Source organism: Grammomys surdaster, unplaced genomic scaffold, assembly GCF_004785775.1.
Source record: "Grammomys surdaster isolate TR1022 unplaced genomic scaffold, NIH_TR_1.0 165, whole genome shotgun sequence".
Taxonomy (NCBI): domain Eukaryota; kingdom Metazoa; phylum Chordata; class Mammalia; order Rodentia; family Muridae; genus Grammomys; species Grammomys surdaster.
In genome coordinates this window covers 9387799-9401814 of record NW_021604613.1, presented here as the reverse complement: position 1 = coordinate 9401814, position 14016 = coordinate 9387799, and the positions used below count along the sequence as shown (strand labels likewise).

At 43.9% G+C, this 14016-nt stretch overlaps 1 protein-coding gene across 3 annotated transcripts in view; it reads left to right on the top strand.

The window, feature by feature from the left end:
• The window catches only part of Rftn2 (raftlin family member 2), a 54097-nt gene that overhangs the window by 10599 nt on the left and 29482 nt on the right, over positions 1–14016 (top strand). For all 3 annotated transcript variants that reach the window (XM_028765681.1, XM_028765680.1, XM_028765678.1), the window contains exons 2-5: positions 548–731; positions 1710–1821; positions 6565–6844; positions 8502–8711. In XM_028765681.1, coding sequence (XP_028621514.1) covers positions 548–731; positions 1710–1821; positions 6565–6844; positions 8502–8711 — 786 coding nt within the window. The remainder of the gene's footprint in view (positions 1–547; positions 732–1709; positions 1822–6564; positions 6845–8501; positions 8712–14016) is intronic.

The window sequence follows — 14016 nt, the reverse complement described above, 5'->3', positions numbered from 1 at the left end:
GGCGCACACCTTTAATCCCAGCACTCGGGAGGCAGAGGCAGGTGGATTTCTGAGTTTGAGGCCAGCCTGGTCTACAGAGTGAGTTCCAGGACAGCCAGGACTACACAGAGAAACCCTGTCTCGAAAAACCAAAAAAAAAAAAAAAAAAAAAAAACTATTGGCTCTTTAATTTATCATTTTGATGTATGTCACTGATATCTTTTAAAGACGATACAGTCACTTAAATAAAACTCTGCATAGTAATGCTTTTCTGTTGAAAAGGGAACATGTAAGGCATTCTGGTTCTAGACATATTGGCAACATTGTGTATCTATCAGTTGGGTCAATCACCTTTGCTATTGTCTATAGGTTTAGTCTATAGTCATACTACCCTGAACACATTTACTCTCACTTGAAATAGGAAATATATATAACACATGTTAGTATGTCTTATTAAAATTAAGTCCTATGGTTGTCCCTCCTGTTCACGAATATCACATACAGATAGAAATAAAGTAGAATTCAATATTACCAACGTGAAATTTTCTCTTCATTCTTGGTATCTCAGCTTCGACAAATCCAGAAGTCATCAAGATAAATTCAGTCCAGGATATTGTTGCCAAAGTGGAAGACTATTATCTTAAGGGCTATGTTGTTGGGGCCATTCATCCAGTTATACAACCTGTGGGGCAGCGGAAGCACCTCCCGGCAAGTCACTTGTACAGAGCAGTGCTGTCCCGGCTGAAGCTAAGGTAAGCATGTTGTTTTAGAAAAGTCATCTCAGAGGCAGTTGAGAGTGATGGTTTTCTTTTATCTATTTTTTTATGTTGTTGTTGCTTTAGAGACAGGATTTCTCTGTGTGGGCTACGCAGAAAAAGCCTGTCCTGGGAGGGCGGGGTAGAAGTTTTGACGGTTTTGATGTTCACTGCTAAAGATCAAATCCAAGATCTTGCACATTCCAGGCAGGCACTCTACCACTGAGCCATATCCCCAGTCCCTTTCGTCTGGTTTATAAGAGGCAGAAACTACCCATGCACACACACACGCACACGCACACGCACACGCACACGCACGCGCACGCGCACGCGCACGCGCACGCACACTCGAGTATGTATGGACTTCAGCCTTTACTAGAATATAAATGTTTCATTCCAAGCATTACCAAGCACACTTTTTTACATTTTTGACATTTTTACACTGTAGTAATGCTTATGTTCTGATTACAAATTCCATCAACTGTGTATAAACGACCTTTCTTGCTACTGTGCTGGCTTGTGCCTCTGTCCAACAACAGTCTCTTTAAATCACTGGAAGTTTTTTTTTTTGTTTGGTTTGGTTTTTTTTTGTTTTGTTTTGTTTTTTGTTTTTCGAGACAGGGTTTCTCTGTGTAGCCCTGGCTGTCATGGAACTCATTCTGTAGACCAGGCTGGCCTCGAACTCAGAAACCCGCCTGTCTCTGCCTCCCAAATGCTGGGATTAAAAGGCGTGCGCCACCACTGCCTGGCCACTGGAAGCTTAAATTAAGGAAATGTAAGGTAACAGAGACCACTGTGTGTGTGGCTGTTTGTTTGAAATAAACATCGGGAATGAACTAAAGGTGCTATCATGACCTTACTTCGAGTTGCTCTAGGCTTTCCTATGGACGTAGCTGAAGAGCAGCAGCTTGCCTCTGACCACGCCCATGCTTGCCTCTAACCACACCTCTGACCAAGGCCGTGCTCTCCTTGCAGCCCCAAGCATTCAGCAGCAGGCGGACAAAGGCGTGCAAGGCTTGTGATAGAGGAGTGTCTGCTAACTTGTGAGACACAATCGAACGACTCGGCAAAGGAACTCATAGACAAGGTACTGCATGCAAAGGAACTGAGAGTGCCTTCCTCAGGGCAGCTAAGAAACAATTTCCTTTCTTTACGTGAAAACCATGGGGAACCCAGCCTTGATAGCACAGACCTGTAATCCTGACACTGTGCAAGGGGAGGGACCATGAATCCAAGGTCATCATCAGCATGAGTTCAAAGCCAGCCTAGGCTACAGAGGAGGACCCAAAAGATTAAGAAACCAATGATGACTTATTCCACAGAATTCAAACTGTAGAGCGTGTGAGCCAAACTGTACAGAGCTTAAACTGCATTAGCCAGGATCCTATGGCGGACGAGCATGGCGAATTGAGTGCATTGAAAGGGTTGTCAGGTTGGTTTATGTAGCACAGACTAAGCAGGAAACCAATGGCTACCTTCATGCGGGGCTGCATCATACCCAATAGCAGCCCCTTCCACAAGACATAGATGCCTTGCTAGTCCCGACTGGATGCTGAAGCCTGGAAGATTCTAGTCTTCAGCCCCTTTTTGAAGAAGCTGGATTTTAATGTCAGCCAAAACGAGCAGCAGCAATTTGCTGCCAGCATAGTGAGCTTAGCAGAACATGAGGGCAAGAGGGCGGAGGGGAGGGGGACAAGCTTTGTGTCTCCATCTTCCTTTATCTGGACTGCCACCAGAAGCACCACCCACATTTAGGGTGGGTCTCCTCACTTCCATTAAACTGAGCAAGAAAAGTCCTCCCAGGTGTGTCATCAACTTGGCTGTTAGTCGACTCCAGATCCTGTCAAGTTGACAACCAAGACTAGCCACCACAAAAATCATGAATAAGAGCCAGTAGAACAGACCAGAGGTGGCAGAAGGAAGTTCAGCTGCATAGAAGTTTAATGACGAGTATAGTAGCAGGAAATGGTAAGGGTACCTGTATTTTAGTCAGATGCTTAAGGGAGCAGGCAGTTGTTCTGTGGAAAGTAGATTCCAAAAGTTTCAAATAAGATAAAAAGATTTTCTTTTTTTTATATATGAAAAAACAAAAACAAAAAAGTAGACACATTCAATTATGAATGGAGGTGTTAGGAAAAAAAAACAAATTATGTTTACTTTTTAAGAAAAGTCAGCCGGGCAATGGTGGCACACGACTTTAATCCCAGCACTTGGGAGGCGGAGGCAGAGGCAGGCGGATTTCTGAGTTCGAGGCTAGCCTGGTCTGAGTTCCAGGACAGGGCTGCACAGAGAAACCCTGTCTCGAAAAAAAATAAAAAATAAAAAAATAAAACAAAACAAACCAGTTTCCCTCTGTAGCCTTAGCTGTCCTAAACTCTCCGTGGAGCCCAGCGGTTCTCAACCTGCCCAATGCTGCACTTCTTTAATGCATTCTCTCATGTTATAATGACCCCAACCAGAAAAGTATTTTTGTTGCTACTTCAAAACTGTAATTTTGCTACTGCTATGAATCATATTATAAATATTTTTAGAGACTGAGATCTGCCAAAGGAGACCCAGAGGTTGATTTTAGACCAAAATGGCCTTGAACTCACAGAGTTCACAGGCCTAGTTGTGCCTCTGAGTGCTGGAATTAAGTCAGACAGCAACACACCCAGCTAGCCTTTACTTAATTTAAATACATAGCGTCTTTATTTCAGGTAAAACTTGAGAGACTGGAGTGAGGTATGCAGACTCACATCTACAGGCTTTGAGCACGTAGGAGGCTGAGGCAGAGAGACCCTGGGTTCCAGACCAGCCTGGGTTACAAAGAGAAAAAGAAAGGGTGAAGCTTGTTTCTGTTGCTGCCGTCAAGCGGTGAATAGCCACTTGCTGAGGATCTCCTGTGGTTGGTGTCTCACCACTAACAGCTGTTAACGATGTTTTTCCCAGTTTAGGTACAAGGTTACCATTCGGCTGTGCTGGCAGGAAAAGTCCAAGTTTTACAGAGTACACAAGCTGTTTACTGCTACTATTCAGTTTGTTTGTTTTCTTTCTGGGAATAAATCCACTCCAGACAGCTTCTTTTGAAAACAAAAATGTTGGTACTAATTGAGTCTTGATAGACAACCATCGGGGCGCTTGTTTTGAATCTAACTTCCTGGACACAGTTGAAGACCTACTTAAACAGGAAAGCGCTTGTTTCAGCAATTAGAATAGTGAGATTCTTCTCTAAGTGAAAAGCTTCAGGAAGCATACATGTGAGAGATCCCAACATTGCCCTGGGCAGGCACAAGAGCAATTGGTGAATGCCAAATATTATTTTTGAGCAGCCACTTTGTGTGAGGACTTGATTGTTGAACAGAGAATTTTCAAGTCAAGCTTTAACACTGTATTGATCTCCTCTATTTTTAGTCTGTTTCCTTGGTTGTGGTACTGAGGATTGAACATGCATGCCTCATTCTACTCTGGGCTAGAGCCCACCCCTGACCATTCTATTTTTAATATTCAGTTTGCTTTTTCCCTCAGGATTTTAAAGCACCACATTTAAAAATACCAGTCCTCCAAGGCAGGCTAGACAGAACAAGAAGGCATAGCTCTGGAAACTGATGACCAGAGTTCAGTCTTCTGGAGCTCACATGATAAAAGAAGAGAACTAACTCCTACCAGTTGTCTCTTGAGCGGTACACATATATCACACCATGACACACACATGTGCACATGGGCACACACAAACACATAGATAGATAGATGGATGGATGGATGGATGGAATTAAAATTATTCATCCTCCAAGTTAAAATGGAAAAGACATCAATATATTTGTTCACAGATTTTTCCAGGAAAAAAAATTATGTGTTACAGTAAGAAAGAAAGGTTTACTTGAATGTCTCCACTGAAACCAATACCTAAAGAAGATATTGATAAGAAATTTACCCTTCCTATTTCCAGAATGCCAAACCCTCTCATACTTCCCTCTTTTCTCCCAGTACACCTGGGAGCGGGAAACTGTGTGGTTACATCTAAGTAGCCACACAGTGTTAACTCTGAGAATGTAACTCTTAGAAGAATGAGGCCAGGCTCTGGCTCCTGGCAGCCTTCACCTTCCCAGCTGGTTCCCAGAAGCGCCTTTGATTGCATTGCTCTGCATTTTCTTCAGTTTCCCTGCCTTTGAAAATCCTATTTCAGCCGGGCAGTGGTGGCGCACGCCTTTAATCCCAGCACTTGGGAGGCGGAGGCAGGCGGATTTCTGAGTTCGAGAGTTTGAGGCCAGCCTGGTCTACAGAGTGAGTTCCAGGACAGCCAGGGCTACACAGAGAAACCCTGTCTCAAAAAAAAAAAAAAAAAAAAAAAAAACAAAATCCCATTTCAGTGCTGGAGAGATGCTCAGCAGTTAAGAGCACTGACTGCTCTTCAAGAGATCCTGAGTTCAATTCCCAGCAACCACATGGTAGCTCACAACCAACTGTCATAGGATCCAGTGCCCTCTTCTGGTGTGGCTTAAGAAAGCAATCATGTACTCATATAAATAAAATAAGTAAATAAATCTTTTTTTGAAATTCCATTTCATTCTGTCAGAGTTTCCATATAACTCCAGGATAACACTTAAAACTTTTAGTTTAGATGTTTAAAACAGTGACCATGAAAAAATAACACTGCTGAGCCAGGCGCACTCAGGAGGCAGAGGCAGGAGGATTGATCTCTGAGTTCAAGGTCAGCCTGGTCTACAGAGTGAGTTCCAGGACAACCAAGGCTACACAGAGAAACCCTGTCTCAAAAAACCAAACAACAACAAAAAAAACCTTCTTCATTTGCTTATTTAATGAGTATTTAAAGGACAGCGAAGAAGACCTGGCCTTTGGCCTGGGGAGTACTGCCAGCTGAACACAGAACAACACTGCCATCCTTAGGTCCTGGGCATTGTGTGCTTAGAGAAATTAAGATGACAATGTCACAAGCATGAGAATGGACAGTACTGAGCACAAAAATCACTATTACTAAGATTCCACATTGTTTCACTGGTTTCAGGCCCCCTGCTTCAGAGACAGTTGACTGACAGGATAAATCTAATTCTGAATATTTGGCCCAGGTCAGTGGCAGACATCAGGCATAAGCAGACTGGAAAGCTTCATTATGACTGCCCTGAACTGGTTTGATGCTTTATTTGTGCATATTTATTTATTTATTTATTTATTTATTTTTGGGTTTTTTGTTTCTTTTTGTTGTTGTTGTTGTTGTTTTGGTTTTTTGTTTTTTCGAGACAGAGTTTCTCTGTGCAGCCCTGGCTGTCCTGGAACTCACTCTGTAGACCAGGCTGGCCTCGAACTCAGAAATCTGCCTGTCTCTGCCTTCCAAGTGCTGGGATTAAAGGCGTGCGCCACCACTGCCCAGCTATATGTGCATATTTATAAGAACTGATCTTCTAACATCTTTCAGAATCAACTGTGTGCTTTTTGCTCCAATGAATGTCTTCTTTAATAGTGAGGTTGTATTTGTTTCAGTTATTTTGGGAGTGTTCTGGAATAGTCTTTAATTTTGCTCCAACTGGAAAGATCATTGTTAATAGTGTCCAAAACCCGTGCTATAAAATCACTACGTCTTGCCAAATGTGGAAGAATTTCAGGGGAAAATATGGTTCTGCTTTTTAATTTCTAAGCCAGATGAGTTCTGTTTGACAAGTCCTGCTGACACTGAGTCCCGATCTTGGGGACTTCAGGGGTTCTCAGTTGACTTCTAGTGTGTCTTGGTTACTAGTCAGTTTATTGTCTTCTGATGGCCTCCTCGGGAACTGGAGGTTAGTAGGCTGGGTCACACATGGGCTTACCTCAGTCCTGCCATCTCTTTAAACCCCAGATCAACGCCGCTGCTAAAAGAGGCATGAAGTTTGTTGGGCTCGTATCGCAGTGCTACTGGCCGTCTAAGCACTGTAATGGAGCCAGCCATGACGGGGTTGCGGAGTCGGGGCCCCTCGTGAGACACTGTTCACAAGACAACTGCAAAGGCTGGAACGAAGGAGCCCTCGGTGGACACTTGTCAGAAAGCGGAGGGGAAGAGGAACCTCAGCATCAAAGTGGACAGCATCAGACAGAGGGCGACAGCAGCCCCAGCTGCTCTAACCCAAAGCACGGAGAAGGTAACTGCGTGCGTAGGAAAAGGATGTATTCTTACGTCCCCAACTATAGAGTTATTCTAAAGAACTGCAAGACAAAGTTAATGTCAGAAGATCATAAGGACAGTGACCTAATCTAAGCCTTTGGTTGTTTTTAAGTTATTATAGCCAGAAGTACAGCAGGACAATGTTTCAGACATTGGTTCTCCGCGTGGTCCAGAGAGCCAGTCGCCCTCGCCCTCTTTTCCAATGAAAGCAATGACCTGACTAAGGAAGCAGATAGGTAAACAGCTCGTGAGAATTTCAGGGCAGGCCTTTCCTGTTTCATGTGAGCTTTCCCCCTTGGAAACCAAGGGACTCGCTTTGATCATCGCTAGAATCTATGACAATGGGACATGACAATGAGCCAGTTAGTGTGACAGTAGTACCCAGTGCCAGAAATAACCACAGACAATAGTTTTATTCTTCTCGGCCAAGTCTCAAGTTTTCCCAAGAAATTGAGAGTATTTTGCTCGTTAATTTTTGACTGTGTAAAAGTACCCTGACATCTTTGCAGGAATTTTTTTTTAAAGCAACATTAAAGAAAACTAAAGACTGTGTAAACTTCGAGTTACCATGGGCCCTAGAGATGAACGCCTCAATTTCTTTCTATAAAGGAGACAGTTGTAGAGCCTCTCTCACTGTTCGTAAACTGGTTGTAACCCGGCACAAACGAAACTCCAGCAAGTTGGCAGATGCTCCCAACCTGAGTCTGGGCTTTCTGGTTCTGAGACATGTTCAGTGTCCTAGGCTTCCATTTGAGCTATCTTCTAGAAAAAGAAAGGAGATGAATCTGAAACAGTATATTGTTAAAGTTGTGCTGGGTTGGCTTCTTTTTGTTTTTTGATTGTTTGTTTTAGGTTTTTTATGTTGTTGTTTTCTGTTGTTTGAGCTGAGGCCCAAGCCCAGGGCCTTGTGCTCGATAAGCAGGCACTCTACCATTGAGCTAAACCCTCATTCCCTGTTAAAACATTTTTTAAATGGTAAAATATTTATATGGTAAATAACTGTACATCTAAAAACTAAAAGCTTTCTTGAGAACAATAACTACCAAGTTCATCCCAGCAGTTATTTTTAGAGATTGGAACTGGAGACTATAAACTGCTAGATACATAGCAGGCTCCATTGTGTCCGTTGTCTTATTTCTGTGAAGAAATATTCAAGGCCAATGTGTTGCAATGTTAACATTTAATCAAACTGTGCTGGGGTGGGGAGGGTGTAGAGATGGCTTAGTCAATAAAGCACTTGTCCCACAAATGCCAAGTCTTGAGTTTGGTGTGCATTTGCCCCATAAAAGTCAGATGAGAAGTGCATGCTCGTAACCTCAGTAATAGACAGGTAGACAAGATGGCCAGATCATAAGCCATGGGTCAGTTAGAGACCCTAATTCAAAACCTAAGGTCCAGAAGAACTCAGACAGTTTCAACATCACCCTCTGGTCTCTGCGTGTATACATGTACCCAAACACAGGAACACAATACAAACATGTACACAGATATGCACACATATTTTTTTAATTGAGAGTGGCTACTTTTATTATTTTCTATATTTATTTGTATGTTTGTAATGTCTCACAAAGAACAAATTGTTTAAGAATTTTGAACATTAAGATTATGTTCTTCTCTGTTCCCCGAATGCCTAGCCCCAGATAACAAGCTGTACATGGTCTTCAATGCTTTTGAGGAGGATTCAGCGTGCTGGACCTATCAGGAAGGCGTCCTGTCCATGAAAGTGACAAGGAAGGGAGCTGTCATCAGCATGCTGGACGCCAACTGGCTAGAACTAACTACATTTTATTATAAGCAAGGCTTCTCTTTAATTGACTCTTTTGTGAACTGGGAGACACCTAAAGGTGAGTCTTCCATTAGTAATATATTTATATGTAAATAATATGGATTTGGATTAAAACTGATGAAAATATTTTTGCCTTTCCAGTTCTATCACTATAAGTATGGGTATAATTCTTTTAAAAAATATATTCCAGTCATTGCACAACTTGAATTCAAAAGCTTTGTCTAGCGAGATGGCTCAGCAGGTAAAGGAGGTTGCAGCCTAGCCTCAAGCCCCAGGCCCACGAGAGAAGAAGACCCAGTTCCCCAAGCAGCGCTCTGTTCTCCACATGGATGCAGAGGCATGCACATGGCACACATGTGTCCCCATACACATACAGCGAACATGCAGAGAGATAAAGTGCTTTCCTGAAACTCACTTTGTAACTAGGTTGTCCTCAAACTCACAGAGCTCCTTCTGCTTCTGTCTCCCACTACCTGGCTAATTTTTAAAATTTTAAGAAAAGCTGTACTATTGCTGGATGGTGGTAGCTAATCAGGGATAATAGTGAGATCCTGTCTTTTAGTAAAAACAAGCCTGTTACACCTTTAATCCCAGCACTCTGTAGGCAAAGACAGAAGGATCTCAGCATTCCAGGCCAGTCTGATCTACAGAGCTAATTCCAGGACAGTCAGGACTACTACAGGGAGAAACGTTGTCTCAGAAGAAACGGGGGGGGGAGGGGGGGGGCGGGAGTGGAGAGTGCTTTACTATCCTTAAGAGCAAATGGAAACCCCATGCAGGTGTAGAATTGTAGTGTAATGTTTGCTATTGCATAGGAACCGTTAGGAATAGACACACCACGGGGGGATTGGCCAGTAGAAATTTCCAGGTACAGTGTACTACAACAGCCCAGTCAGGAAGCTGGGGCAGCGCCCTGTAGTTAATATCCACATTTGCTGTGTTTTCCCAACTTGTAGCAGTAGCACAATGTATAGAGTTAGCGAATCTAAAATTTGTGCAGAGAATAATTCAGAGATATTGTTTGTCTTTCTCTGTAGTTACAATGTAGTACAAACCAGTCTTAACTATCCCAAATAAAACAAAGAGTTTAGTCGGGCGGTCGGTGGTGGCGTACGCTTTTAATCCCAGCACTTGGGAGGCAGAGGGTAGCTGGATTTCTGAGTTCAAGGCCAGCCTGGTCTACAGAGTGAGTTCCAGGACAGCCCGGGCTGTAAAGAGAAACCCTGTCTCAAAAAAATTAATTAATTAATTAATTAATTAATTAAAAAAACAAAGAGTTCCCCCAAAATGACTTTAACAGAGATTAGTGTTCAAAGAAATGAGAAACAAATGGTGGGCAGCCTGGGGAGAACACACAAGGCGGGAGTCAGGACGAGGCAACTACCTTAAGCTCAGTGATGTCGGAGCAAAGGGTGAAGGGAAAGCCAGGACCAATGTCGTGAGACCACTCTTTTCTTAAACCAGCCTCTGATGCCTTCCCTGGTGGCAACAGATGCCAGGATGGAACTTAGGATGCCAGGAGTCATGTTCTAGAAGATCCTTTTAACTAAAGGCAAGGCTAAAAGCCATGCCCAGGGAGTGCCACAACACTGCCCTGTAGAGATGCCTGGCATACAGCAGGTGCTCAATAAATACTCCTCCGTGTTTTCTGGTCACTGGAAATTTGAGTGGGCTGACAGTGGCTGTTTCTTAATTGGGGGGGCGGGGAGTATGGAACTCACTTTGTGCTGCTTTAGACATTAGTGAGAACATTGGTGCGGCACCAAGGCCACAAGGGAGCTCATTTTCTGACGACTTGTCCTTCCTGGCATGCATTGTGTGTCATACTTTCAGTACGGATCATCCCTTTGGAGTCTGATTTTTATCCCTCACGCTGTTTCTCCTCCTCTTCTCTGTCTTCTCTTTGCAGTGTCTAAGTTGGAGACATTCCAACTTTCGGTCAGTAACAAACTGCCTAAGGAAAAGCAGAAGTAGTCTTTTCAGTCTCTCTCAGGCATTCCTGCCTTGGGCCTGGCCTGATAAAAGTAAAATTAGCTACAGCAGTTGCTTAGCCAGAAACCATCTGGGGCTTTAGTTCTTAGAACTCCAGGGAGGCTCTCCCACTCTCTGCAGCTCTGGAATGTCTTCTCAGACATTCTTCCATGCAATCTTTGCCAAGCCTCTACCCGCCCACCTCAGTCTGTGGGGTCTGGACACTGGTGTGTCACTAGGACTTTCCAAGGAGGGCCTAGGGACACTGCAGAGGGGAGACCGACCAGTGTCCATGTCACTGTGAGAAGCCAGTGTGAAGAAGGAGGGTAGAATTGGATATTGTTTTGAGTGTTTGATGCCTGCCATCCCAAGCACACATGGGAACAATGCACATTTGCTATGTCTCACTTCTGCCTTCATCACAAATATTGTTAGAAATCAGTTCACTACGGAGAAATGAAAATACAAAATTCACTGTTGCCCAGAAGCTCAAATATGTTGGTTCACAAATCACCAGGAGAAAATGCTTCAAACAGTGGTGGAGGGGAAGGGATATACTGAGAAGTTACCTACCTCACTGAGCATGTCAGAGCTGATGCTACCATCGTAAGATCCTTCCCTGCAGTGGTCTTCCACAGGCTCTCAGCCTTTGCAGTTTTAATACTCCCATGGACACACGTGAGGAGGATCTTCCTCAGAGGCAGTCTTCCTCTCCACTTTATATACCACTTCTTAGGGCTCCCAAAGGTGTCTATTTTTGTTTATGCTCAAAGTCTGTGTATATGCTTAGGTGTATTATTATGTTCGCAATAATGAGCAAACGTGGGTACTAAGCAGGGTGTGATGGTACCAACACACACACACACATACTCAAAAGTAAGAAAAATATTCCTAGAATACCCAACAGAATACTGTGACAGGAGGACCAGGGAAGAGTCTATGAGAAAGAATGACCAGAGACTGAGATAGCTCAAAGGTCAAGGTGCTTGCCTCCGCCTGACCACCTAGGTTCAGTTATCCAGGGCCCACATGACAGAAGGAGAGAATTGACTCCTACAAATTGCCCCCTGATCTCCACAGATGTGCCATAGCATGCAACACACACACACACACACACACACACACAGAGGAAGGTAATAACCAAGTGCAACTAGGAGGCTGTAGGGGGGCTGTAGGGGGCTGTAGGGGGCAGGCATGTAAGAGCCAGGGTAGACTGTTGAGGCAAAGAGCATGGAGCTTGTGCGAAGAACGTGGAAGGTCTGTGTGGCTGGAACAGGGTATGTAGGGAAAGATGGCTCTAGACAAGGCACCTGCTCAACCATGACCCAGGATACTCTTACACAGTCCCACAACAAGGCATCTTGTGCGAAAACTGATGCATACAGCCACTAAGTAATGTGCCCACATTTGCACAACTAGGAAGCAATGTGGGCAGCAAGGTGGTGTTAAAAATAATAATAAACCATTTTTTCTTTTCTGTCCTGCTTCCAGAATGACGCCTCTGAGACTAAATGTTTACTAATAAATGCCTAGGCGTAAGCTTTGGCTCATTCCCTGACTGGCTGGTAACTTATTTAACCCATTTAAACTATTTTATGTCTATCCTGTGTTTAGTTACCTCTCCTTCAATCCTGGCCCTCTGGTCTCCTCAGAGTCTCCCTCAGCGTCTGAGTCCACCTACCTGCTGGTTTACGAGAGAGAGTCTCCTTAGCTGCCTCCCTTCTTGTCTCCCTCAGCTCTCCCCAAGACTCTCTTTATCTCTCACTATTTCCCAGAATCCTCTCTCTTCCTGCCAGTGTCCCACCTTCTATTTCCTGCCTCAGTTCATTGGCCAACAGCTTCTTTATTGATAAGTGATCTTTATGAGAGATTCTCTCTACAAGGTGTAGTGTATGCTTTTTAAATTAATTCACTAATTAATTCTGTGGATGTGTGTGGCATGTGTTTGCCACTGTACACGTGTGGAGGTCAAAGGACAACTCACATGGATCAGTTCTCTCCTTCCTCAACATGAGTTTTAGGGATTAAAATCAGACCCGCAGGCTTATAGATCCCATCATGCAGAATATTTATTTCAATTCATTAGTTGAAGATTTTAAAAAGGAGTCATTGATCTGATTTGCATTTTTAAAGGACCACTCTGGCCCCATTTTAGGACATGGACCCTAAATGGAAAGAGAGGATGATATTTAGTTACTTTTCTGTTGCCATGACAAACAAAATACTATGACCAAGGCAACTCATAAAAAAAAAAAAAAAAAATGTTTTTGCCAGGTTGGGGGTTGGGGAGCAGTGCATACCTTTAATCTCAGCACTCAGGGGGCAAAGGCAGGTAGATCTCTGTGAGTTTGAGGCCAGCCTGGTATACAAAGCTAGTTCTAGGACAGCCAGGGCTTCACAAAGAAACCCTGTATGGGAAAACAAAACAAACAAAAAACAGAACATTGACAGTAAAGAAACCTATGCTTGCGAAGACTTCCCTACACAGAAGTAGGGAACAAATGCATTTGGCTAGTGTTGGTATCCAGGAATGGGGGGCGGAGGGGAAAGAGAGAGGGAGGGAGAGAGAACATTGTGTCATGCTAGGACTTCAGAACATGTGTAGATAAAACGTCTCCTGGCAGGAGGGGGCACCATGGATTTTGACATACCTGAAACCTGATCGTCCCGCCTACATCCTCCCCCCCCCAAAAAAAAAAAAAATAGTGGCCATGGGCTCGTTGGCTGGGAAGCTCAGGGTTATGCCTTGTTAAGGGCCAACGCTGCAGACAGGACAGAGCAGAGGCAATTATCTGCAAGTGACTCCTCCCCCATGACCTGGAGGTGATTCCCATTACCAGGTCGTCAGCACGACACCTTCCTTGCTGCTCATCCTTGCTGCCACTTCTGTTGGTAGAATGCTTCAGAAACCGAGAACTCCCTCCCAGAACTATGGCCCTAGTGTGAGCACTGAGAGAGCCGCCTAGGGTCTCATTCTGTAGCCCAGATTAGCCTTGAACTCAGCAAAGTCATTCCACCTTTAACCTCGCAAGGCATTAGCTGCCCCCAACAGCCAGGTTGTTTGTAGTCTTTTGTATCTGGCTTCCTTTGTACAACATAGTTTCTTTGAAATTCACTAACAATGTTGCATTACAATGAGCCTCACTTTTATCTCTGTGTTGTTTGACTTGTACTTGCTTTCTTTTAAACCAAAGGGTTTAGAAATGGGTCAGTGGGATAGTGCCCAGAGTTAAGGTGTTTGCAGCCATGCCATCCACACAGGAGAAAGGAGAGAACTGGCTTCCCCAAGTTGTCCTATAACCTCCACAAGCACCATGGGTTGGAGACACACACTAGATAGGTAGGTAGATAGATAGATAGATAGATAGATAGATAGATAGATAGATAGATAG